This window comes from Panicum virgatum, chromosome 9N, assembly GCF_016808335.1.
Source record: "Panicum virgatum strain AP13 chromosome 9N, P.virgatum_v5, whole genome shotgun sequence".
NCBI lineage: Eukaryota > Viridiplantae > Streptophyta > Magnoliopsida > Poales > Poaceae > Panicum > Panicum virgatum.
In genome coordinates, this window is record NC_053153.1 from 81,656,882 (window position 1) to 81,684,211 (window position 27,330).

Genomic DNA, 27,330 nt, shown 5'->3' on the forward strand with positions numbered 1-27,330 from the left:
CATATCTTATAAAGATGCAGTGTTGCTAATTTTTAGTTCTCTTCCATGGTGAAATCATATCACCTTAATTATCTACTCTGCCTGGTCCAAAAAGCCCAATTCCGATCATCTATAGCCACTAAGGTCATTAATTATTTACTTAATTTTATTATTGCCCATGGATATTTTTTATAGAATAACTACGCTAGTGTAAATACCATTGTTAATTTATTTTAGTGACATAATAGCTATAATATTACTAATTTAGTTTTGAGCAGGATGAAACAAAATCCTTCTTTTCTTGATTCTTTACCTATATGTTCCCGTAGACAATAAAATGGGAGGAAGTAAAGGAGAGGAGGAGGAGCACGCGCATCTCATGCCCTCGGACCAGGACCACTGCCCCCAAAACTAGTAAAAGAAAATTTGGGGGAAAAAAGAGCGAATCCAATTTCCATTTTTTTAAAAAAAATTATATTTGCCCTTCAGTCTCTTTCCTCGGAGTCCTCGTCTCTCGTCTCCCTCCCTGCCGCTTCACTTGGCCCTGTTTGGTTTAGCAATTATATCATAGCACATGTTTCTCAAAAAAAATCTCATATACATGGAGTACTAAACGAAATTTATTTGTAAAATCTTTTCACAGATGGGTATAATTTTTCAAGACGAATATAATGATAGTAATTAATCGATGATTGACTACAATGATGCTACAATAATCATCCTCTAATCGTGCGGTCAAAGGCCTCATTAGGTTCGTCTTGTGAAGTAGCGCAGGGTTGTGGAGTTAGTTTTGTAAATTGTCTTTATTTAGTATCCCTAATTATTGGTCAAAATTTTTGTGCTACTAGTGCAACTACAAACCAAACAAGGCCCTTGTCTCCCCTCCTCCCCCTTTCTCTCTCCTACCTGCCGCGTCCCTAAGGCTCTCCGCACTCGTCACTCTCCAAATTCATTCTCTAAACAGAATATTTCATCCTGATTATCGAGATTCTCCACTCTATATTCATTTCTTCTGCACTCGTCATATTCTATATCCCACTCTCTATATCCTATCCTAGTCATCTACATTTTCTACTCAAATCTATTCCACCCACCACTTCTACTATCCCTGACGAGTGGGACCCACCCAACCTTATCTCCCACCCATCCACTCCCTCTCCCCATGTCTCTCTCCTCCCCTGCTTCTCCTCCGCGGCGAGTGGGCGGCGCCGGCCTTCCCCGGCGGCCCTCCCCGCGCCCGTGGCTGGCAGAGCTCGGCGGCCCCCCTGCTGCTCACCCGCCGGCGGCCCTCCTCCCTCCCTCGCCACGGCCCCCCCGCGGCGGAGGAGCGCGCGGCCACGGCAGGGCGAGGCCGCGGCCATGGCGGAGCCGCCGGGCACGCGCGGCGGCCGAGCGGCGGCGGCCTCCAGGGCTCCGGGCAGCAGGACCGGGGCGCCCGACGGCCGCGGCGGCGTGGCCAGCAGGCCGGCGAAGGGGGCAGTCCACGCCGCAGCCTCCCATGGCGGCTCCTCCTCCGCCCCCTCCCCCGCCCCCGGCGGCGGGCCTCGCGGGGCGCCGGCAGCGGATCTGCGGAGCGCGCGGCGGCCGCGGACCCTGCCTCTGCTCGCGCCGGCGCGGGGCGTGGCGAGCAGGGCGGGCCAGCCGCGGCCATGGGCGCGGGGAGGCCATGGGCGGTGGTGAGCGAGGGCTTGGCGCGCGCGCGCCGGCGTGGCGCACCGGCGGCGCGGCGGGCAGGGCAGGGCACAGCGGTGGGCGGCGGCGCCAGCAGCTCCGCGGCGGTTCCATGACGCGCACCCGCACGGGCCCGACGCCGCGTCAGCCGATACCACAGCTCTGCACCTGCGCTGGAAGTAGCGCGCGGAGGCCGACTCTGGAATTTACCGCGCGGGATACCGCACCCCGCTGCGGGCTTTTTTTCTGTAAAACCGATCTGTAAAACGCATAGAGAGTGGGATAGAGATCCCAGTGCGGAGAGCCTAAACCCCTCCCTCCACTGGCCTGGCTTCCCCCGCCGGATTCGTCGCACCGTGCGGATTCGATCGATGTAAGCTCGGCGACCTCGGGATGGCTGCGGGGTGAGGAGGAGGTGGAGGGAAGAGAAGTTGAGGCAGCAAGCATCGATGGCAGTGGGAGATGTTATGCCGTCCAGGCTCGGCCACTCGTCGTCCTCGCCAGTGCCGGTGCCGCTGCCGAATCACCACCACAGCCACGTCCCGGATGACCTCCCCGTTGTGAACGGGCCCAAGTCCAGGAATGGGCTTGAGGCCGCCGATGTGGAGAAGCCGGCGCCCGTGGCGTACCTGCCCCAGGTGGTGGTGCTGTGCGAGCAGCGCCACGAGGGGATCGACGAGGCTACGGCCGCCGCGGCCGGGCCATCCACCAGCGGCCCCGTCTCCAGATGGCGGTCAAAGGACCGGGTAATCGATGTGCTGCGTGTAGCTGCTGTTTCTATTGCTTCTGCTGTTACTCAATTATTCACTGGATTTGGCTCGCTTGGGCTCAGGGGTGATTCATAGGGTTGCCTCTTACCAGTGTAGTTAGCTTGATTGTACTAAGAAATGGAAATTAGGGGCAGCTGCTTGTGAGGTGAAGTGGCTGTAGTACCTGCATCTCAACATCTTTTGACAGTATCTATTACGGAACATGATTTGACAGCTGCTCTCTGATAGTAAGATGTAATGAAACCTTGGAAACTCATGGATTGAGTGATGTTATGATCACTACTGGTCTTAGTCTTGCAACCAGAGAACTACAATCCATTGTTGAGCTTTGTAAAAAGATGAATGCACAATTGTACAGTCTGCACATTGCATAAATTTGCTGAGCTATAAATGTTGTGTGAATTGGCCTACGGTTCAAAAGTTCTATTTATTTCTTCTATTTGCTGTTCTGATTGCTCATGTACTTTGGTTGGAGTATTGGTCTGCACCATGCATTATTGGTATAGTCATCACGGAACTTAGCTAATATATTTGTTTTCTCACATCTGGCCCTTGGATGGTTCTCTGTAATTTTTTTTTATAAGTCATGCACATCTCCTTTTACATATTTAGTTATTTACTAATGATGGATTTGCTAGTGCAGATGAAGACTGGATGTGTTGCCCTTGTATTATGTTTAAACATTAGTGTTGATCCGCCCGATGTAATTAAAATTTCCCCTTGTGCAAGAATGGAGTGCTGGATAGATAAATGTTTAGCTGAGTGCACTTTTTCAGATTTCTAATTACTAGCTGAGAAGTTATATGCTTTTGATAAATCTGGTTCCTCTTTGATGCTTGTGGAATAAAGCTTTTTGTATGAATATTGCTTGCAAATTAGTGAACTTCTTTTCATCATTTGAGTGGTAATGTCTTTTATTTTTACCTTTTGCATTTCTGAATGCCAATGGGAGAAGAATTTGCAAGATAGAAACTTCCTTGCAACTACTGTTCTCAAAATAAAGTTTTGAAATATCGTGTATTGGAAATGAGATTATTTTGCTCCATGGTTCTTAGATGATTTTACGCATCTATCCCACTTTTGGATATAGATTTTATAACTGGCATATGATTGCACAGGAACTAAAACTGTAGTGTAAGATACTGCAGTTCTTGGTAGTGGAACGTATGAACTTATTTCTTAATCCTTTTGATGACTATTTGCCAAGAAAGTGGAAAACTGACTGGATTTTAGAATTAAGACAACCATGGTATTTCATTTTGTGTTATTGCACTCATGCAGTAGCCTTGAAATCTGTAAATAGATTTTCATTCTTCCTTTTCAGATCCATTTTCTATGGCACCTCCTAAAGCCCTAGAAAATATTGGCGAAACATTGCACTCGCAGTATGAGCGCTGGCAACCTAAGGTGACAAAATTACCTATGTGTTTGACTTTGTGGTATTTTGGTAATCACTATTTGCAACTGCATGTCCTAAATTCTGACATGTGCAGGCTCGTTACAAGCTTCAGCTGGATCCTACAGTGGAGGAAGTTAAAAAACTTTGCAATACTTGCCGCAAGTATGCCAGATCAGAGAGAGTCCTTTTCCATTATAATGGACATGGTGTACCAAAGCCTACGGCTAATGGTGAGATTTGGGTGTTTAACAAGGTAAATATTGTTAAGGCTCTGTTTTGCTTCTGCGTATACTTATCATAGGTGTCTCTGACGAAATGATCTACTTTGCATTTTGTTGCAGAGTTATACACAGTATATTCCATTTCCGATTACTGATCTTGATTCATGGTTAAAGACACCTTCCATTTATGTTTTTGACTGCTCAGCAGCTGGAATTATTGTGAAAGCTTTTCTGGAGGTATGCTATATGCTTTTGACTAATGTATTTTTTCTCTTATGCTTGAAGTTGAAGGTGTCTCATGATTTATATTTTACTCTGTTTTTGTTCCTGGCTTCCTGCATTATCTAATATTCCTTGTGACTTTTGCTTCAGCGCCTAGACTGGAGTTCTAGCTCCTCCGCATCTTCACAAAAGGATTGCTTTCTTCTTGCTGCATGTGAGGCACATCAAACTCTTCCCCAGAGTGCAGAACTTCCTGCTGATGTGTTTACGGCTTGCCTCACAACACCCATCAAAATGGCGCTGCACTGGTTCTTTCTCTTCCCCTCTCTCTGTCTGTCCCTCTTCCTCTCCCTCCTCCCTCCCTTTGTATACATTCCCTTATCTCTATAACATGAGCTTATATGAGGACATGCCTATAAACTGTGCAGGTTCTGTAAGCGGTCTGTACTCCTGGTTCTCTGGATCATTCTCTTATTGACCAGATTCCTGGAAGGCAAAATGATCGTAAAACTCTTCTTGGGGAGCTGAATTGGATTTTCACTGCTATTACGGATACAATTGCATGGACTGTTCTTCCTCGTGGTATGACGTCTAGGAGATAGATATGTTGGAGTATATTGAGCCCATGTAAAGAGGCCCATCTAGAGGCCCATGTGTAGGATCTATATATCCCACCCTTCTAGGGTTTGGAGGAATACAAGCCATTATTCTCTCCTATCTTCTCTCTCACAAGATACAATATTATCAGGAACATGAAAATCAAAGACCATTTAAGTTCAAAATAAATTCTTTGGGCTGTATTGGTTTTATGATACAAGTTTGAATGTGCAGATATGTTCCAACGGCTTTTCAGGCAAGATGTTCTGGTTACTAGTCTCTTTCGGAATTTCTTACTTGCTGAGAGAATCATGCGATCTGCAAATTGTTCTCCAATTTCTTATCCATTGTTACCACCAACACATCAACACCATATGTGGTGACGAACCTGAATAATCCTGTTTTTACATTAGCTGCTTCTCTGTGCATTTCATAACTTGCTAAATCCCAGGGATGCATGGGACATGGCTGCTGAGATCTGCCTTTCCAAGCTTCCTCAGTTAATTACTGATCCAAATGCACGGTTTCAGGTATTGCACTCGTTGTTTAGCACGTTCTTACTGTTTTTCCATTTGAATACTCTCTCTCCAGTATTGGCAATTTATTTATCTCTTTATTCAAACTAGCCAAGCCCATTTTTTGCGGAACAATTGACGGCCTTTGAAGTGTGGCTTGATCATGGCTCTGAGAGCAAGAAACCCCCTGAACAGTTACATATAGTTCTTCAGGTAATACATTTTGCTTTTACAGTTTCATACAAGTCAATACCATTTGTAGAATCCAGCTTTACTTTGGTAGCTTTTTCTTTGAGTACCTCATTATGCTTCTCTATGCTGCTTTACTTTTTAACTAGAAAAGAAGGCCCGCGCATTGCTGCGGAAAGACAATGGTTAACGTTTCAACAGAATTGAATGTAACCAAATGATCCATGCTATGAGATAAAGAAAAACAACAACAAAATAACATGCTTTGGCCCCCTATGTTGGGGTCGAGTTTGCATCTGAATCTGTAGATCTATAATTTGTTAATTAGGGAGTTAAAACAGAGGAAAATCATCTTCCCAATTTCATGTCATCAATATTCAGTACTGGGCAATTCAAACTTAGCAAAGCCAAATACTTATTCGATTCTGAATTAGCGTGTGGATGTACCACCTGGTCTCAATAGAGATAATCATGCATGAGGCTCTCATCTTGGGTCCTAAGAATTATTCCCACTGTACTCTGTATAAGATCAGGTGATCTAATAACAGCTTCTCTGTTAACTGAATCTTGAAAGCATGGACAGCAAGTACGTCCAGAATATTCCATGATGATTCGCACATTAACAAACACAAATATTCCATGATGATTCACACGTTAAGAAACACATTGCAAATATCTATACTTTAAGAATCACACAGTAGAAAGGATGAATGTCAACCCAACCTTCTAGCTTGTTGACCTTTTACACTCAGCATCAATATCTATCAGATCCCTTCAGCCTCTGTTTTATCTGTGACAAACAAAGAAGTGATCTGATTGACTGACTGACTGATTGGCATGAATGCATAAATTAGAATTTCACAAAATAAAGCAAAATACTGATGTCTACACTAATAAAAAAGTTAAATCGGTATAACACATCCAAGGTAGTAAATTTAGTACCACTCATCTCTTAAGGGGTGGTTGTCATGGCATATGAGCCCAAATTATTTCAATGCGAGGCTGGATAGGTTCTGAACTTTAGTCCCAAGATCAAAGGACAGACAATCAACAAAAGCCGTAAGCTTTCTACCATTACGTTTCATTCGATCTACTTTATGTTGAGCATGCCTAAGCTATATCACAGCTCTGTTAAATTCTGTTTTCAGTTCTTAAACAGAACTGTATTTTGCTCTTTCATTAAGTTGAATGTGTATAACTATTAAGCCTTTTGCATAAAGGGGTTGCCAATGAGGATCCGAGTTGTTATTGATTCAGAACAAGAACCCTGAACATCCTATCCAGTGAGTAAATTAGCTTCTTGTAGTTGAATCTTACCTATATTAATCCAATTCCATACCAGTTCATGCAGGTAAATTGATCCTTTTGTGTCCTTCAGTTTCTTTCTGAATTTCTTTGTGAGAGTAATGTCTATTACCAAAAATAGCCAGTAAAGATATTTCAACACAACAACCAGCTTGATATGAAATATTGAAAATAGCAAGGAATACATACAGATCCTGTGAAGGGACAAAATGAAACCACCATCAAGAGAAACCAATTACAATACAAACCATATCAACATCAACAAAGCCTTTTAGTCCCAAGCAAGTTGGGGTAGGCTAGAGTTGAAACAATAAAGACCATTATTCATGGTTCAGGGACGTGAGTAACCGCCTTCCAAGCACTCCTATTCAAGGACTTATCTCTAGGTAACTTCCATTCTTTCAAGTCTCTTACTGTTTCTTCCCATGTCAATTTTGGCTACAGTACAAACCATTGTCTAGCAGAAAACGTTCAATGGATAGTTTGATGACATGGAATCAGGGACAGTTCCTGACATTTGTTTTTTTATACACCCTATACATATACCAGTCGTTACCATCCCTTCAGCTCCAACAAACTAATAATATAGCTCTGATAAACACAGATAGTGTCGGTATACTATAAACGAACTAAATAGATCTCATCAATGCAAAAGATAAAATGTGCTAGACATGTACCGATGACAGAAATTGAGAAGAAAATTGAGCCTAAAGCCAAATAAGAAATTTTGATGCAAGAATCACTTAAACTTACAGTTAAGAAGCTACTACAGCAGGTTCTGGCAAGGCTGCTGTGGACCTGGCAGCGGGGGCAGCATCCTTGGCTTGGTTTGTCCTAACAGCAGCAGCAGAAGTATCCCCTGTAGTGGGCACCAGACTCTCGGGTACACCACCAGTGGTGCCGACAGGTTGGGCACTGGTGGCCGCGAGATCTGCGGCAGAGGGTCTACCTACACTCTGCACAGCGCCGGCAAGGCCTGAGCTAGCTGGAGCAGCGGTGGGAACACCACATCCGGCGGCGCGGTCAACTGCCAGGCTTGCGAGGGCTCCCCCAGCGCCAGGAGAGAGGAACCGGACGGCTCACGGGCAGGCAGGACACATGTGGATGCGGAGTGGGGCATTGGCGTGTCGCTAGATGAGTCGCTGACAGGCGAGGCCACATCCGTACAACGGATGAAAAATTGGGGGGGGGGGGATTTCTCTCTTTAGAGATGTAGAGATTTGGTAAAATGTTTTACATTCATTCCCTTTAGTTATCTTATGCATTTCTTTTCTTGTTTTCCATTCCTTCTTACATCTTTGTGCTTTCCTGCAGGCCCTGCTTAGTCAATCACACAGATTTAGAGCGCTTGTTCTGCTTGGAAGATTTCTTGAGATGGGACCATGGGCAGTTGATTTGGTTTGTAGCTGCCCACTTCTACATGTACTTTTTTTAAAGAGGTGATTGTTATTTATTCTCTTTGGAATCTTCAACCTCTGGCACTTCATTGTTTTAGGCTCTATCTGTTGGAATCTTCCCTTATGTACTTAAACTGCTTCAAACAAGTGCGATGGAGTTCCGTCAAATTCTTGTGCTCATATGGACGAAAATTCTCTCTCTCGACAAGGTATGCAGCACTTGGAATCTTCTAAAGTCCCTTCTTTCTTTTAAGGTTCAGGCATTTAACCCATGTCTTTTTCCCCAATGACAGACGTGTCAGGTTGACTTGGTTAAAGAAGGAGGACATGCATATTTTATCAGTTTTCTTGAGAATCTGGATGCTTACCCAGAGCAGCAGCGTGCAATGGCGGCGTTCGTTTTATCAATTATTATGGATGGCCATAGGACGGGTCAAGTGGCGTGTATTAATGCAGGTCTTATAGATGTTTGCCTGAGACTTCTGCAACCTGAGAATCCTCAGGATGCACAGACAGAACCTTTGCTTTTGCAGTGGCTTTGTTTATGTCTTGGCAAACTTTGGGAAGATTTTCCTGAGGCTCAGTTACTTGGTCTGCAATCAAATGCACCAGAAATTGTAATGTGTCTATTATCGAAGCCTCAACCTGAGGTATGATGTTTTATTGTGTCTGTTCTTTGTTTTGCGTAATGCACAAGATATGCATTAAATATTTGATCTTGACAGATCAGAGCTTCCGCTGTTTTTGCACTTGGGAATCTCCTGGATATGGCATCTGCACCATCAAATGGCACTGATGATGACGAAAAGATGAAAGCTGAAATAAATGTTGTTCGAAACCTTATGCAGTTATCTTCAGATGGTAGCCCCCTTGTTAGATCTGAGGTTGCTATAGGTATGTGTACTAGAAAGATATATTATATTTCCTAGAATGGTCCTTTAGCGTGCTGTACATTGAATATTACTTTCAACCTTTTTATAAACAATTTTGAGTTGAGCCTATGTTTTTCCAGCACTTACTCGCTTTGCGTTGGGTCACAACAAACATCTCAAATATGTTGCTGCTGAGTATTGGAGACCTCAAACCAATTCATTGCTGAAGTCACCACCATCGTTGGCTAATATAAGTAATCCAGGCAACGTGTACAGTCCCAACAGCATTCTACAAAGCAGCAGTGACCTTGTTTCTCATATTGGTCCTCTGCTTAGGGTTGGCAGTGATAGAAGTGTTACTGGTCGTGATGTAAGAATTTCTACTAGCAGCCCGATTGCAACAAATAGTATCATGCATGGCTCTCCCAAGTCAGATGATTCTTCCCAGCATTCTGATTCAGGCATATTACTGAGAGACAACACAAGCAATGGTGGTCTAAGCTACACGAAGTCGAGACCTGTTGATAGTGTCATTTATTCTCAGTTTATATCAACAATGTGTTCTGTTGCTAAAGATCCTTACCCAAAAATCGCAACTATTGGCCGGAGAGCACTGTCCGTTATAGGTGTTGAGCATGTTGTCATGAGGAACACTAGATATAACAGTGTTGTTGGGCATCAAGGAGAGACATCTGCACCTTCATCAAACTTTGGAATCGCGCGCTCCTCTTCCTGGTTTGATATGAATTCTGGTAAGTTATAGTCCTTTTCCTTGGTATGTGCTTGGGACATCTTAATTCTGTGCACTGGGTGTTCAGGGAAATACAAGAATCATTGAATTGCGTGTTCCAATATTTTGCAGGAAACTTCTTGAAGGCATTTAGGACCCCTCCTGTTAGCCCTCCTCAGCATGATTGTCTTACAGGATTGCGCCGCGTGTGTTCTATGGAGTTCAGACCACATCCTGTGAATTCACCTGAGGGCTTAGCTGATCCACTTTTAAGCTCTGCTGCAGCTCCCAGTAATGCTGAACTAAGTATAATTCCACAATCAACAATTTACAACTGGAGCTGTGGTCATTTCTCTATGCCACTTTTAACTGATTCTGAAGATAATGAAGAAGTGAATGCTAGAAGAGAAGAGAGAGAAAGAATTGCATTAGATTGCATTGCAAAGTGCCAGCGATCCTGTATGTTGATAGATATATTATTCTGCATTAAGTTGTTGTTGTTGGTATTCTTGCATATTTATCTTTCCTTTTCTTTTGTTGTTGTTGCTCATCGTGGGAATAGCAGCTTGCAAGATGACCAGCCAAATTACTAGTTGGGACACGAGGTTTGAGTCAGGTACAAAAGCAGCACTGCTGTTGCCATTTTCTCCGATCGTTATTGCAGCTGATGAAAATGAGCAAATAAGGTAAAAAATGATTATTGAAATTAATACTTTAAATGCTCTGCTGCACTTGTACTAAAGTTCTGTCATATCAGAGTGTGGAACTATGATGATGTGCTACCGGTAAACTCTTTTGAAAACCATAAGTTGTCCAATAGAGGGCTATCTAAGCTTTTGCTTATCAATGAACTCGACGAGAGCTTGGTTTTAGCTGCCTCAAGTATGCCTCTCTTTCCTAAGTATTTCTTTCTGTATTTCTACCACTGGGTTATCTAATTTCATATTGCAGGTGATGGAAATGTCCGTATATGGAAAAACTTTAATCAAAGGGGAGGACAAAAACTTGTAACTGCTTTCTCATCAGTTAAGGGTCATCGAGCTGCTGGTCGCAATATTGTGATCGATTGGCAGCAACAATCTGGTTACCTGGTAATTTTCTATCCAGTTCAATGATTTTATTTTACATGCTGTAGGTTGTTCTAATACAGGGACTTGCTCCCTTTCATTGTCCAATAGTATGCATCTGGTGACATGTCTTCCATCTTGGTGTGGGATCTTGAAAAGGAACAACTTCTCAGCACCATCGAGTCCCCTGCTGACAGCGCGATTTCTGCACTGGTGAGTAGTTGCCAACTTAACCAAAAGATATGTAGCATACTCCATTGTAATGGTTTTGTCAGCTTATGTTGTTATTCTCCGTTCATTTTGAAAGTTTTTTTTCCTTAGTACACGTGTATTTCTGTTCTATAGTCGTGAGATGGGCTATTTGATTGCTTTATTATGATTCTTTCCATCAAGTCTTTTGCTAATCTGGTTCACATCGTATGTTTTTTAGCATGACTTCTGCTTGCTTCTTCGTTTCAGTCTGCATCTCAGGTTCGATCTGGACATTTCGCTGCTGGTTTCGCTGATGGTTCTGTTAGGATATTTGATGTCCACACACCTGATAGGTAAGCATAGTAGTATTCAGATCCTCTGGCCTTCAGCCCCTGTTTTAAAAAACATTTTAAAACTATGTTTAATCTTGATTAAACTCTAAACTTTGGCCTAGCGTTGCGTTTAATCACAGTGTCGTTTAATCACAAAAGATGTTTAATCTACGTTTAATCACAAAAAACTCTAAACCATAGGTTAGCGTTCACCTAGCGTCTAGCGTTTTTTAAAACCTTGCCTTCAGCCATTTGATGCATACCATGCATATGTTGCAGGTGTCCTATCCAATATCCTTCTTCATCTTTCTTTTCTGCCAACTTATTTTTACTCTGGATATTCTTATTCTATACTGTAGGCTTGTCTATATGGCGAGGCCGCATGCCCCAAGAACAGAAAAGGTTGTTGGCATAGGGTTTCAGCCTGGGTTTGATCCATACAAGGTAAATACTACCACCTATCTTCACTTGTATGTTATGCTCCTTTTGTTTTGGTTTGTTGAAGCACGTTAAACTATTTTATGGGCTTGCTTAGGCTTTACAATGCTTTCTTATTTATGATCATTTTATGTTATCACAGATTGTAAGTGCGTCTCAAGCTGGGGACATTCAATTTCTTGATGTTAGAAGGGCAGCAGAACCATATCTGACTATCGAGGCACACAGGGGTTCACTTACAGCGTTAGCTATTCATCGGCATGCCCCTGTTGTCGCGAGTGGTTCATGATAGAAGGAATAATTGTTATATTCCTCCAACTCTAGAAGGGTGGGTATATATAGAATCTACACATGGGCCTCTAGATGAGCCTCTATACACATGAACTCAATATACTCCAACACCCCTCCCCCCCCGCAGTCTGAACTACCGGCGCAGCGGTGTTCAAGACTGGACAACAAGAAAGCTAACACCCCCCTTCAGTCTGAACAACCGACGCAGCGGTGTTCAAGACTGGACAAGATGAGAGTACAAGTAGAGTACAAAGGGCTAATACCCCCCGCAGCTACAACTAGCCACCGGCTACGTTGAGGCTGGATCGAAACTCCGAGAAGGTCGACGAGGGCAGCCCCTTGGTGAAGATGTCAGCAAACTGGGAGGTAGTCGGGACATGGAGTACCCGAACATCGCCGATTGCGACTCTGTCGCGCACGAAGTGTAGGTCGATCTACACGTGCTTCGTCCGCTGATGCTGGACGGGGTTGGTGGAGAGATATACGGCGCTGACGTTGTCGCAGTAGACGAGCGTGCTCTTGGCGAGCGGGCTGTGGAGCTCCGCTAAGAGCTGTCGTAGCCAGGACGCCTCCGCCACGCCGTTAGCGACAGCCCGGTACTCCGCCTCGGCACTGGAGCGGGAGACAACCGGCTGCCGCTTGGACGACCAGGAGACCAGGTTGCCGCCCAGGAAGACGGCGTAGCCGGAGGTGGAGCGACGAGTGTCCGGGCAGGCAGCCCAGTCAGCGTTGGTGTAGACCACCAGCTCAGCAGAGGACGAGCGGTACAGTACCAGGCCGAGGTCCACAGTGCCACGGACGTACCGGAGGAGACGCTTCAGCGCAGCAAGGTGTGACTCCCGGGGATCATGCATGTGGAGACAGACCTGCTAAACAGCGTAGGTGAGGTCCGGCCTGGTGAAGGTGAGGTACTGCAAAGCGCCGGCCAGACTCCGGTAGGCAGTAGGATCAGCCACCGGATCACCCAGATCAGCAGACAGCTTCGCCTGAGTGTCGACTGGAGTGGAGCAGGGCTTGCAATCAGTCATCCCAGCCCGCTCCAGAATATCGAGGGCGTACTGCCGCTGGTGAAGTAGAAGACCAGACGGGCGAGTCTCAACAGTGACGCCCAAGAAGTGGTGGAGCTGACCGAGATCCTTCATAGCGAACTCCTGTTGCATAGAGGAGATGGCACTCTGAAGCAACTGCTGACTGGAAGCTGTGAGCACAATGTCATCGACATATAGCAGCAGATATGCAGTCTCATCCCCACGACGGTAGATGAAGAGAGACGTGTCAGACTTGGCCTCGGTGAACCCCAGTGTCAGCAAGAACGTGGCGAACCGAGAGTACCAAGCCCGTAGAGCCTGCTTCAGTCCATAGAGAGACTTGTTGAGCCGGCAGACCATATCCGGACGACTCGAGTCCACAAATCCCGCAGGCTGAGAGCAGTAAACAGTCTGACAAGGTGTCGTGAAGAAACGCATTCTTCACGTCCAGCTGGTGCACAGGCCGTGCGCGAGAGCGCAAGCGAGAGGACCGTGCGCACCGTAGCGGGCTTCACGATCGGGCTGAAGGTCTAATCATAGTCCACACCAGGCCGCTGAGTGAACCCCCGGAGAACCCAGCGAGCCTTGTAGCGATCCAGTGTGCCGTCAGTCCGACGCTTATGCGTCCAGATCCACTTGCCAGTCACCACATTGCAACCAGACGGACGCGGCACGAGGTCCCACGTCTGGTTGGCAAGAAGAGCCGCGTACTCCTCTTCCATCGCGCGACACCAGTGAGGATCCGCCAAGGCGTCGCGGACAGAGGAGGGTACCGGAGAGACCCGTGGCTCTCCCTCGGTGGCGGAGAGAGTCGCGGCCTGTGACGCCATCCGCCGAGTCACCATGGGATGGATATGCCGAGGATCCCGATGGATGACCGGCGGGTGGTACACCTCCGGCTCGGCTCGAGAGAGAGCCAGGGGAGGCGGCGGCGACGACGGCTCCGGCGGAGGCGCCGCAGGAGCTTCCGGAGCAGGAGGCGGCGCCGGTGTCGACGCCGAACGACGCCGGTACACCTGCACTGGCTCAGCGTACCGCTACGGCGCTGTGGTCGGCGCCGAGCGACGCCGGTACACTTGTACCGGCTGAGCGTACCGCTCAGGCGCAGGGGAAGGCACCGGGGCAGCGCGTGGCGCAGCGGGAGACACCGGGTCCGCGCACGGCACGACCAGAGGTCCGGGGGCCGCACGTGGCGCGACCGCGGGCACCGGGGCCGCGCGTGGTGCAGCAGGAGACCGGGGCCGCGCGGGGGTGCAGCAGGAGACACCGGGGCCGCGCGTAGCTCGAGCACGGGCACTGGGGCCGCGCTGGGTGCAGCAGGAGACACCGGGGCCGCGCTGGGCGCAGCAGGGATCACCGGGAACGGTACCGGTGTACCGGGAAAACCTGCAGGGAAAGGACAGCCAGGAAAAGGTGGCTGAACCACCGGGTCAGCCGGAAACATAGACTCCAGCTCAGGGTCAGGAGAAGGTGTGGTGGAGGTGGAGTAGGGGAAATCCGACTCGTCAAAGACGTCGTGTCGGGAGATCAGGACGCGGCGAGAGATGAGGTCAAAACATCGGTACCACTTGTGGTCAGGGGAGTAACCAAGGAACACACGAGTCGAACGGGGCGCCAGCTTGTGAGGAGCAGTGGCGGAGGTGTTAGGGTAACACGCACACCCGAAAACCCGAAGGTGGTCGTAGCGAGGAGGGGTACCGAAAAGAGCGTGGTGTGGAGTGGGAGCAGGAGAAGCAGTGGACGGAAGACGGTTGAGCAAATAGGTGGCGGTGTGGAGGCTCTCAGCCCAGAAGCGTGGGGGCAAAGAGGCCTGGATCAGAAGGGTGCGCACGACGTTCGTCGTGCGAATCATCCGCTCAACCTTGCCGTTCTGAGGAGAGGTATACGGACAAGACATACGCATCTGAACACCCCGAGAGAGGAAGAAAGAACAGAGGTGGAGTTGTCGAACTCCCGTCCGTTGTCGCACTGGACGGCCTTAACGGTGAGGCCGAACTGAGCGGACACCCAGGCAAAAAAGTGGAGGAGGGTGGGGAAGGTCTCAGACTTGGCGCGCAAAGGAAACGTCCAAGAGTAGTGCGAGAAGTCATCGACCACCACCAAATAGTACAGGAGAGGTCCATAGGTCACAGTGAACAATGTCAAATGCATGCGTCGCATGCGAAGAAGAAGAAAAAGGGAGCCGAACATGACCGAGCTGGCACGCATGGCAGAGGGGCTCAGCAGGAGCCCTAGTACCAGGAACAGCGGCACTACGACTGAGCTGAGCCAGAACGTCGCGGCCAGGGTGACCAAGACGGCGGTGCCAGGTGGTGGAAGACGGCGTCGCGGCAAAACCAGCAGACCAAGACGGCCAGAGCGAAGAAGAATACGAGAGTGGTGCAGCGGAAGAAGGAAGGCGAAGGGTGTAAAGGGGCCCCGTGCTGTCACACCGGAGTAGCGGACGCCGGGAGGCCGAATCCTTTACAGTGAGGCCAGAAGAATCAAACTCGATGGAACAAGAATTGTCAGCTATAAACTGACGAATGGAAAAAAGGTTATGAACCATCTGAGGAGCAACAAGGACATTAGGAAGACGAAAAGAGCCAGGAGCAGAACCCACGGCGGTGACAGGAAGGCAAGACCCGTCACCAACCATGATGGAAAAAAGACAAGAGGGGTGTGGGGGTCGGACAGAAGAGAGGATACCGGCATGTGGGGTGGTGTGGAAGTAGTCACCCGAGTCAGCGATCCACTCGGTGCTGACCGGCGCCGTCCGCCCCATGGCGCTGAAGGACTGCGCCAGTGCGCACCCCCCAGGCCAGGTCGGCTGCTGGCTGGGTAGAGCGGGCGGGGTCCAGAACGGCGCGAACAGGGGAGCAGCAGCGGCGAGCATGGCCGCCGGCTGGGGCTGAGGACGAGGGGCACCCCCCTGCGCGGCAGGCGCGATGACCTGGGCCTGTGCGGCGTGCGCAGCGGGCGCGACAGCCTGCGCAGCGGCGAGGGAGGAGGGGGAGGGCCCGGCGCTGGGCGGCGGCCGGCGCGCCATGGCGAGGGAGGCAGCGTCCCGCACGAGGTCCCTGGGCGCGACGGCCTGCGCGGCGTGCGTGACCGGCGCGGCCACAAAGGTTGCGGCGGCGGCCAGAACAGGGGATGGCGCGGCGGCAGCGCCCAGAACAGAGGAGGGTGCGGCAGCGGTGGTAGCCGGGGTCCCAGCGCCCGCAGGGGCCGCGTCCACGGCGGCGGTGGCGGTAGCCTGGGCCAGGCCCTGCGTCAGGTGTGCAGCGTCGGCGGCCTCCAGGTGCAGCGGCGGCGGCTGCACCCAGGGCCCACGCACTATGGGGGCCTGCTGCGCCGCGCCGGGCGGCGCACCCAGGGCCGTCCAGGTGGCAGCCTCCCTGGGCAGCAGCAACGACGCCCAGGGAGCCGTAGGCGGCAGTGGCAGCGCTGGGCTGCCCGCCACGAGCAGGGAGGGCGGGCGTCGGCGGCGGTAGAAGGGCCCCTGCAGGCTCAGGCGGCGGCGGAGCCCAGTGGTCACCCACCATGGAGGGCGTGGCGCGTCCGCGGCCACGGTGTGCGCGGCGCCCGCGCCGGTCGCGCCCACGGCGCCCGCGCCGGTCGCGCCCACGGCGCCCGCGCCGCCCGCACCCAAGGTGCCCGCGGCGTGCGCGGCGCCTGAAGAGCTCGCGTACGCGGCGGCGAAGTAGGCGGCATCCGCGGCGGCGCTGGCAGGGGCGTGCAGGGGAGGTAAAATAGAGAAAGAGAGGAAGGAGGAGGGGGAGGGCCCAGCGCCGGGCGGCGGTGGCCAGGGGGCGCCGGCCATGGGAGGCAGCAGAGGAGAGATCCCAGGAGGAGGTGAAGGCAGGCGGCGGCGGCTGCGGCCCAGCAGAGGAAGGAGCCATGGAGGTGGCGCAGCGGCGTCCTGCAGGGGAAGGAGCAGAGGAGAGGGGAGGGAAGGAGGAGGAAGAGGGGGCGGCCGGCGCGCCATGGCGGCGCAGCTACGGCGGCGGCGGTGCTCAGAGCAGAGCAGCCAGCGGCAGTGCCCAGAGAGATGGCTGTGATACCATGATAGAAGGAATAATTGCTATATTCCTCCAACCCTAGAAGGGTGGGTATATATAGAATCTACACATGGGCCTCTAGATGGGCCTCTATACACATGGGCTCAATATACTCCAACAGTTCAGCCAAGCAGATGATTAAAGTGTTCAGTCTTGAAGGAGAACAGTTGACTAAAATTCGCTACCAGCCGTCGTTTATGGGCCAAACAATTGGCAGCGTGAATTGCCTCTCTTTCCACCCATATAAATCACTCTTGGCCGCTGGTACTGGTGATAATGCTCGTCTCTATCTACGCCGAGGAAAATTAGAAGATGGCCTACATCTTGTGACATGCAATCACAATGCAATCGGTAGGCCTTATGTTTTGGCCGATGGTGGCTCCACGCCCTGGTCCAGCTACAAGATCCCAGATTATGTGAAAGCCTTGTGAGCGACATGGTGGTGACGGCGCCGGAGCATTTGGCAGTTGGACTGACATGTACAGTTTGTAAGATACAGATAAAGATTCAGTTTGCCTCCTTGCAGAAGGTTATGAAACCCTACCCTAGATCTGTCATTGAACTTGGAGGCTTACCCCAAATAATCAATCATACCTAGGTTAACCAAAATGTAAATAGTCACCTAATTTGGGTTGTCCTTTGGTTTGCCAATTGTAAAAAGGTTTGCAGACGTTCACCATGATATTTTTTTAAAAAAAAGTTTGGTAGGGCTACTGCCTGGGCAAGCGGGGCTGTGTATTTGGGCCCAGCCGCCCAGGTAGAATGCATGAACATGCATCACAGATGGTGACATTGTCTGAATAGATAGATGCATTTGTCCAGCTAATATGGAGCAGTAGATGGTATTAGCATGGATCAACCAATGTTGTGGAATCACTTGCATTGTAATCATTGGACAGATTGTCCATCTGTACATACGGATGGTGTTGGTGCAGTTGCCAGCGATGGTATCTGTGTGTACCCTGGACGTGGGTATGATGAGGATTGATTATATTTACTTCATCGATGAGGGATTGTCTCCCCACATTGGCTGCTGTGCGGAAATTGAAGATGATGAAGTGATGAACTGCGGCATCCAGAATCGGAAATTGAAGATGAAACGCAGTATTCTGAAGATGAACTGTGGCGTCCTTGGATGTCTGAACTACTGTGTCCTCCAGAATCGGAAATGAAGATGAACTGCGGCGTCCTTGGATGTTTTGCTCCAGAATCCAGAAAAGGCTGTCGATGCATCGGATGGAGTTGGGAGTTTGCATATATTCCACTTGCTGTGCTTCTGCCAAGTGGGATGGATCGAGATCAAATGTAAGAGTCGCTGAGCGATGCGAGAGCTGTGCATGTATGTATATACTCAACAAGTCAGCAGCATATGTCAAAGCTTGCTGCAGTGCAGAGCGGCAGGAGCCCCGTCAGATGGAGATGAGCCCCACCCACCCGCTCTTAGCACGGCCGGAGGCCGCCGGTCACCCTTGCGCGCCACGGCCGCTTTGCCGCCGCCGCCACCCTCTTCTCCACCTCCCTCCGCACCACCCGCGCCCTCAACTCGCTCCTCGCCGCGCTCTGCTCCTCCGCGTCGCCCCCTCCGTCCTCCTCCGCGCCTCCCCTCACGTCGCCCCAGACGTCTCCACCTTCGGCGTCCTCACCTCCGCCGCCGTCGACCTCCTCCGCTGCATGCCCGGCCTCCTCCTCGACCCGGACCCGCACCAATGCCGCGCGGTCCTCGCCTCGCTCTGCCGGTGCGCGCCAGCTCCGGACGCGCTCGCGTTCTTGGACGACATGCGCCGCTGGGGCGTCTCGCCTGGCAGATCGGACCACCGCGCCGTCATCGACGCGCTCCTGCGGGAGGGGAAGGCGGTGGAGGCGTACGAGTTCGTGACGGAGCAGATGGACGCCGACGGGGTGGCCCTAGGGCTCCCGGAGTTGGAGATGTTTCTGCGAGCTTTCCGCGAAAGCGAATCGTTCGACGCCGTCGAGGAGGTGTTCGACGAAATGCTCCTGCGGGGCCTCGTGCCAGGCGTGCGCGTCTACGACGTGTACGTCGGTGCGCTGTGCGACAGGGGCGACCTGGCCGGTGCACGCCGGATGCTGGGGTGCATGGAGCGCGCGGGGTGCCCGCCGGACGTCAGGACGTTCGGCTTAGTGGCCGCCGGGGGACCTGGACGCGGCGCGGGAGGCCGTAGCGCGGGGCCTGCGGTGGGACGCGCCGGCGCTGGTGGGCGTGCTGCGTGCCGACGGCCATGTCGCGCGGGCGCGGCCGCGGCCGCTGCTGCTGGACATCCTGCGTGGCGGCTGCGCTGCGGAATTGGACGCGTTCGCGTTTGACGTGCTGATGGGAGGAACAACACTGTGCAACGACGACGGGGAGGGTCAGTGCCGGAATGCTCGGCCAGAATTAGATTGAGACGGCGACACCCTGACACCCTCCATAGGTTTGCCGTAGTGCGGAGGCCGGAGGTTTGCTGACGCTGGGCCGTATCGGAATCGGATATCACGCCAGATACGTATCAATATGCGTATCGGATGTTTGTATTTTTTTTCTCTTTTTATGTTGGATACTTATCGGTGGTTCCGTATCCGATACGGGATACGACGCCACACTGCCGTATCGGGGTAACGTAGCGTCCGGCGGGTGGGGGAGGAAAAAGATTCTTTTCCCCCAAATCCATCATCTAGCTCTAGGAATTGTTCTGCCAGCGGACCTCCCTACATGGCGAGCAGCAGCAATGGATGCAGAGGAAGAGGGCAGAGGGAGGCGTATAGGTGGCGGAGCCGCTCCCCCAGTCCACACCACCCGTATGAATACATCACTCTCCCGGGGGGCGACCGCTTCGACATCCCCGAAGGTGACGACAAGCAGGAGTGGGTACAATTCTTCGACGAAGCCGATAGAGCGACCAGGGAGGTCATCGCTCGCTGCGGAAACGGCCGTCCAGCCGATGGTATAAACCGCGCCGCCATCCTCGCCAACAGTGGCCACCGCGACGGCTCCGTATACGCCGTGTCCGGTGGATGGCATCAAAGATATCGAATTTCCGACCGTAACGAGAGTGAGTCTTCCTCCTCGATTGGTAGATTCCTTTTTTTTAGGTTCTTTTCTGTTTCTCAAAATAAACCCATATATTGATACTCACGGGTTAGTTACTTGATCCATTCTTTTTATATAGCTTTTTAGTTAAATGGTAAAATGTACCAAACAAAAGGAGAGAGAGAAGAAAATAGTTCGATTAATTCTTATCATTCGATTCATGTTGCATGCGGTCTAAAATAAAAGTTGTCATTCACACTGCTATTGCAATATAAAAGTTAAATTTCCTATTCCTCTTACTGCTTCCCTTAAATTGTATCTAATATTGTTTTATTTGTCTTTCTTGTTTAGCTGGACTGGAACCGATGACCCTCTCTGACCCAAGCAATTGTTGTCCAGATCGAGAAAACTGTTTCATCCATACACCGCGTCCCATGGTGCAAATATTTTCAGTGAAATTGGGCAAACTTTTAGAAGAAGATGGCCCGGTTCAGTTATACGGATATATAGCTACCCGTGACCTTCTAGATCCATTAGTAAATTACATAGTTAATCGGAGCAGGGATGATCCTATCATTGTATACCAGGTAAGCATATGTAATAACTCATTGTACTTGTGAACTTTTAAATCCTGATATTTTTATTTTTCAGAAATAAGTGTAGGTAATGGAAACAACACACTGTTCTGGTCTGATCGATGGCTCATGGGCTGCTCAATTGTTGAAATCGCACCTGTGGTTGTTGATGCTGTGCCACTAAAAATTCGCAAGCAACGCACAGTTGCACAGGCCTTGCAAAATCAATCTTGGCCCACTGATATTCAAGGAGGCCTCTCGCCGATTGGACTGTTTGAGTATCTCCAGCTGTGGGATATGCTGCTGGACACGACCCTCTCCCAGGATGAGGATGTGCACATCTGGCGATTGGATAGCTCTGGTATTTTCTCCTCTAAATCAGCTTATCGTGCCTTCTTTAATGGAGCAATTACTTTTGAACATTGGCGGCGGTTGTGGAAATCATGGGCTCCTGCGAAATGCAAAGTTTTTCTCTGGCTCGCCATCAGGAATCGGTGCTGGACTGCGGATCGTCTGGCGAGGCGTGGCCTGCCACACCCGTCCATGTGTCCGCTCTGTGACCAGGAAGAAGAAAATATCCAACACCTGCTTACTACGTGTGTCTTTTCCCGGGAGTTCTGGTTTAGAATTCTAACGCCTATGGGATTTCAAGGCCGGGTCCCAAGCCGCCATGAGGTTTCTTTTGCTGACTGGTGGAGAAAAGCAGTTAAAAAGGTCCCGAAAGAAACTAGGAAAGGCCTGAATTCCACTATTATTTTGGGTGCCTGGGTTATCTGGAAGCTTCGCAATGCTTGCGTCTTTGATGGTGCTCGACCTTGCATAAACAGTCTCCTTCGAGCTTTCAGAGATGAGGGTGTCTTGCTGGAGCTCGACGCCTGAGAACACTTGGTCATGGTCAGGTTGGTGAGCTGGGTAATCCTTAGCTTGTGGTTTCTAATTTGTAGTAGGTCAGGTCTCGCTTCTAGGTGTGTGTGCTATTGGAGTACATCTTGATCATGTATTTTTTCAACCCCTCATGGCTCGGCCCGAAATGAGGTGGTGAAGATTGTAAGGGGCCGGCTCTTCTCTCTTTAATACAATGATACGAAGCTCTCCTTCGTATTCGAGAAAAAAGAAATAAGTGTTTTATGTACAACTTTGATAGTTATACATATATATTGTTAAAAAGGTAGAATTACTATGCATTGTTGATTTTTTTTTGAAAAAAAATAGTCAGATAATATGACATGGTTCCCTGAGTTTGAGTTCAGCATAATGAGACACTTTTGTAGACATTGTTGTGCATTGGATCATTATTCTTTAATGAGTACTGAAGACGCTACATTACAAAATGTTCTTGCTACGAAAGAATATCTTCATAACTGAAACTTCCTGGAGGTGCACATATTTCGGTCATACATATCCTCTATCTACTTTTCTATGAAGGGTTACAAAATAGAAAATTTGCGAGCAGGCTTGCAAGTCTGGAATAATACGTGATGCCTTGTGAGACTCTTGTAGAATGAGACAAACTCCTTGTAGATTTTGTTGTCCATGCAATCAATGACTGGCCCAAAAAGAGGTATTGAGATGCAATCTGCCGTGCTAATAGAGTATGACTTGAGGATCAAGAAGGGAGAACATGAAGTTGACGACTTGCAATTGATTGATGGAATATCAGACTTCTCTGAGCTAACTACACCGACATGCAAACCGTTTTTGAATCGAATTGATGGTGCTGGTGGTGCTGTTGACATTACATTAGCAATGCTTTCCGAAGCTGTGGAGGCAACAATACAAGTAGACATAACACAAGTGCATGGCAGTGGTTTCCGTCTACTACTTAGTTCATATGTTGGTGGCTTAGAGAGAGAAGAAATTCATCTTTTTCGTGGTGTTATTAGTGAGGCATGTGGTATGAGAAGGTTTGTGGTCGCTGCAGCGATAGATACTTGGATGCGTGTGAAGTTCAAGGTCATTGATGGAAGTGGAGGCTCAACAAGTGAAGTTGAACGCCATGCTTCTTTTAAAGCAAGCATGCACGGATGTGCTAGTCAACAAATGGAGCTGGATCAGACCTCTATTACGGTGAAAGTGACCTGGTCGACTTTGTGAAGTGAGTTTTTCTGGTAACGCAAGATCTTTGTTCTTCCCCCAGAACTGATGAACCTCATCAATGATTATTCTTGCACCAGACCCCATATAACCTCTGTGACTAGCAACGTAACTTCTGCCTATATATTTTGATGTTAGTGTTTGTTTATCTCCATATGTTTGCAAATTGCAAGTGCCAGCAAGGCAAATGAAACTCTTCCAACCTAAAATCTCATTCGATTTAGGGTTTTATTTGATGAATTTTTCTCATTGGCCGTGTCCCTCTATATTAATAGGATGGGGAGGTCTTGTCTTTATAGAAGTCAAAACTCATACAACTCCTCGGATTACAGACCAAAACCGGTCTTGAAATCCAGTTGGATTCATTGGCATTGTTCTTCCCAAAGTCATACTCATCTAGACTTCAAATTAGACTTTATACATATACATTTCGATCATATCGACGAGATCTATGTAATGGTGTAGATAGGCAATTTGACAAAGTTTACTAAACTGTTCTGACCACCTTGATGGACTGGCCAGACCTGTTTGTGCTGCCAGATCGGATATAAGGCTAAACCCAGTGCCAGATTGGCTACAAGGCTAAACTCAGTCTGACCACTTTGAAAACCGGACGTGTCAGCCTTTACTCGCGTGTTTTATACACCGTGAGCTATGCACCCTTCAGGGGCACTGGAGGTTCTGCGCACGACACATGTTCTCTTTTTCTCGGCGTGATATGTTTTTTTTAAAAAGTCCTTCAAATTATTGCAAATAGAACTCGCAGTCCATTTTTTTTCCAGAAAACCCTCTCCCCGCCCTCTTTTCCATCGAGCCACGGCTCCTCCTCACGCCTCCACCTCCTCCCTCACCCCCTGCGGAGGTGGGCCACCATTCTGCCAAGGAGGTGCAGTCGGCGGCGGATACTGGGGAGGAGGAGGAGGCAAGGTTGGGGCGGTGGCTTGTTTTATTTGTGGGTCTTGCTTGTTTTCTTTCAGTTGAAAAAAACAAAAATTTCAACCAATCAGCCTCTCGTCATCTTCCACCTCCCGCCCAGGCTATCTCCTACCGCCGCCGCCTCCTGCTCGCCCCCGCCTCCCGCCCACCTGCTGCCGTCCCCAGTGGCGCGCCCGCCGCACTAAACCGGCTCCGTCGCTCGCCCCCGCCCGGCCGCCGCCTAACCGGTTCCAATCGCCGCCCGCGCCCCGCCCTTGCCGCTGGCCAACCTCCCTCCTTTCTTCTTCTAAGAGCGGGAGCTCGTCGGGCCGCCTCCGCTGCCGTGCAGCACGCCGTCGCCGTCGCGCCACAAAAATCGGTTGAAACTCAACCGCTTGTAACGAAGCAAATATGTTTATTTATGCGCAACTAAAACGGACGAAACAAACCACGCGTCAAACCCAGCAAATCTTCAATGAGCATTAACTGACAAGCGGGCACCACAATTTTGAGGGACCCATCTGCCATAGAGAACTATCCTCCTCCGGAAGCACGCAGAGGCAGAAGCACAGAACCCTCCAGTGTCCCTCGCTCTCCAAGGCAATTAGCGGCGGCGGCGGCGGCGGCGGTGGGGGTGGATATGGACGGCGGAGGCGCAGCGCCGCCCGATGCCGCCAGAAGCACCTCTCCTGCGCCCATGGTGGCGGCCGCTCCCGCCGGAATCAGTACGTTTCTCCAACCCTTCTTCCTTCCCCCTTCTCATCAGATCCATGTGTTCCTTTCCTCGTGTCGATTCGCTAGGTATCTTGGAGGGGATGATCTTTTCTGCCTCGTACTTCTCAAATTTGCTTGGCCCCCAGGATCATATATAGCTGAAAGCCTGAATTTTTTTAAAAGCGCAGCGCATCCGCATTTGCTTTCCTTCCCCTTTTCGTTCTACTGTATTTTTTGTCACTAGAGCTTGCTAGCGCATCGCACTGGAGGATTCCAAAAATCTAAATTAACCTTATTTCTCCCAAACATTTGCAGCACTGATATTTCCTTAGCTGTTGTATGCTTGATTTGGCACAGGGGTGGAGAATTGCTACGTATTCAAGAGCCGCCTTCAAGAGTATGCGCAGAAAGCTGGCCTTCCAACCCCGGAATACCATACCCTCAAAGAGGGCCCTTCCCACGAACCAATCTTCAAGTCCACTGTGGTGGTTAACAACACCAAGTACGACTCGCTTCCCGGATTCTTCAGCCGAAAGGCTGCAGAGCAGTCTGCCGCTGAAGTTGCGCTCATGGAGATAGTTAAGTCCATTCCAGCAACTGAATGCAGAAGCATCCCAGCAGTTGTAAGTTGCTCATGTTCTTAGCTTTCGAGTAATTTTAATCAGTTTGAGTGGTTGGTTAGAGTACTTGATGACAATCACATAAGTTTTTCTTTTCATGACATTTCACCAAGTTTCATATTGTTGGTTCTTTGCTGTTTTCTCTAGTTGTTTGTTTAATATTTTTGAAGCTCCCAGTTATGCTAAGGTATCCCATGAATACATTAGGGAATTTGTGGTAAGGATTCGTGCAAGCTTGTTCTGCCCGTTTATGAATCATAATAGCTCACTGTATGTTTATTAAATTTTCGTACTATGTCCAGAGTTTTTTCCCCCCTTCTAGAATTTGAAGATTCTTTAGTTCTTATTAGGAATCAGGATGACTAAATTAGCATCAGTGGGCATCCCTTCTTGATTGATGTGTTCGCTGATACCTGACTATGCTTTGCAGCAAGAAACTGGCCTGTGCAAGAATCTTCTTCAGGAGTATGCTCAGAAGATGAATTATGCCATTCCATCTTATATTTGCACTAAACAAGCTTCAGGCGTAGCTCCTTTCATATGCACTGTTGAGATCGGTGGCATACAATACATTGGTGCTGCCGCTAGAACAAAGAAGGAGGCAGAGATAAAAGCTGCCCGAACTGCTCTTCTTGCAATCCAGGGTAATTTTCTTATTATTCGACGCATCATGCAAATTTGTTCCTCCTGTTCAGTGCTAGCTGGGATGTAGAGTCATAAATGGATAATGTTTTGTGCAGGTCGATCAGAGGGTTGCACAAATGGTGACACAAAGTACATCGTTGTTCCTGGCCAAAGAGAGGTTAAGGAGGCAGAGAAGAAGCCAACTGAAACTCCAAAGCCACTTAAAGTCAAGAGAGGTGGTCACAAGAAGAAATGGAACAAGAGGAAATTCATGAGGAAGACTGACCAAATATTTGATGTTGAAATTGATGGACCTAGAGTGGCTGGGGATTCTGATGTCCCAATGCAGGTAACAATAGCAGAGGAGCCATTCAGCGATACTATAATCCTGCAACCTGAGGAGCCTATAAGAGTAGGACAGGAGCTTCTTAGAGATACTACAATGCTACAACCTGATGAGGAAGCTACAATTGTAAAGCACGGGCCAGCCGGTGAAACTGCAATGCTGCTACACGTGGAGGAAGCTAGAGTAGTAGAACAACAGCTAGCTAGAGATACTGCAATGGTTCAATCTAACAAGGAAGTTGTAGAACCACCCAGCAGCAGTGCAACGCCACAGCCTGGTGAGGAAGCTAGCATAGTAGAACTGTGGGAACCTAGAAGTACAAAACAAGAGTCACTAAGTAATGTTGAAACACTGAAACCTAAGGATGAAGCTAGAACCATAGAGCAGGAATCACTGAGTGGCTATGTAGCATTGCAGTCTAATGGGAGCGCTATGGATGCACATGAGCCAGGGCCACCAAGTAATACTGCAGTGATGCCACATAAGGAGCAAACAGAAGCCGAGGCCACCTCACATTTGTGAACTGGTGCAACCTAACTAGAACCTATTTTTTTCAGAACAGCAAATCTGTCCATGAACAGGAAGCCTGAAATTCAGGAGACGCGTGCATTGCTGGAGACATAGGTCCACAGGAGATATATGATCACGAAATAAATTGTGGGGTTGACTACAGCATAATGAGCATACAATATTAATGATGTATTCACATGCAAAGAAGTGGTATTTCTAGTTTAGAGAGAATTATGGAAAAACAGATGAGACTGTGTGCTGAGGTTGTTAGTTCACATTCGCCATTATTAGTATTAGATTGTATTCCTGATATTATGGTTGGGTTTTCCTGTCGAGAGAGGACTATTTAGAAATGAAATGAATTTGGTGTTGCTGGTCCAATCCTCCACTTGAATTCCATGATCTGGTCATTGGATGGCCGTTTCAACATTTGTATTCATTGTTTGAAGCCATAATATCTCATCGTGAATGCCAATAGAAACAGCCGTACCTTTTTCTGCATTTGCAAGCATAGTTCACTGACTGCCCAAACAACACTGAGCTAACCAACTTTCAGGAGTATTTGTGTGTGACTACCTGATTTGTACGGCAAAAACCGTGTTTACTATTCACATTCATTGCGTGACTGCGATACAAAATTTTCTGCCCCTAG

The 27,330-nt window shown here is 49.0% G+C and overlaps 1 protein-coding gene and 2 pseudogenes across 1 annotated transcript; all 3 read left to right on the top strand.

Moving 5' to 3' along the window:
- Positions 1-1,615: 1,615 nt before the first annotated feature.
- Positions 1,616-17,945, top strand: LOC120691467 (annotated as a pseudogene).
- Positions 17,692-22,039, top strand: LOC120689416 (annotated as a pseudogene).
- Positions 22,040-24,379: 2,340 nt separating this feature from the next.
- LOC120691472 (double-stranded RNA-binding protein 8-like) lies at positions 24,380-27,105 on the top strand. Its single transcript, XM_039974543.1, has 4 exons — positions 24,380-24,589; positions 24,936-25,201; positions 25,629-25,842; positions 25,939-27,105. Exons 1-4 carry the CDS (start codon positions 24,505-24,507, stop codon positions 26,688-26,690), a joined length of 1,317 nt encoding a protein of 438 aa, XP_039830477.1. The 5' UTR covers positions 24,380-24,504; the 3' UTR covers positions 26,691-27,105.
- The last annotated feature ends 225 nt before the right edge of the window (positions 27,106-27,330 follow it).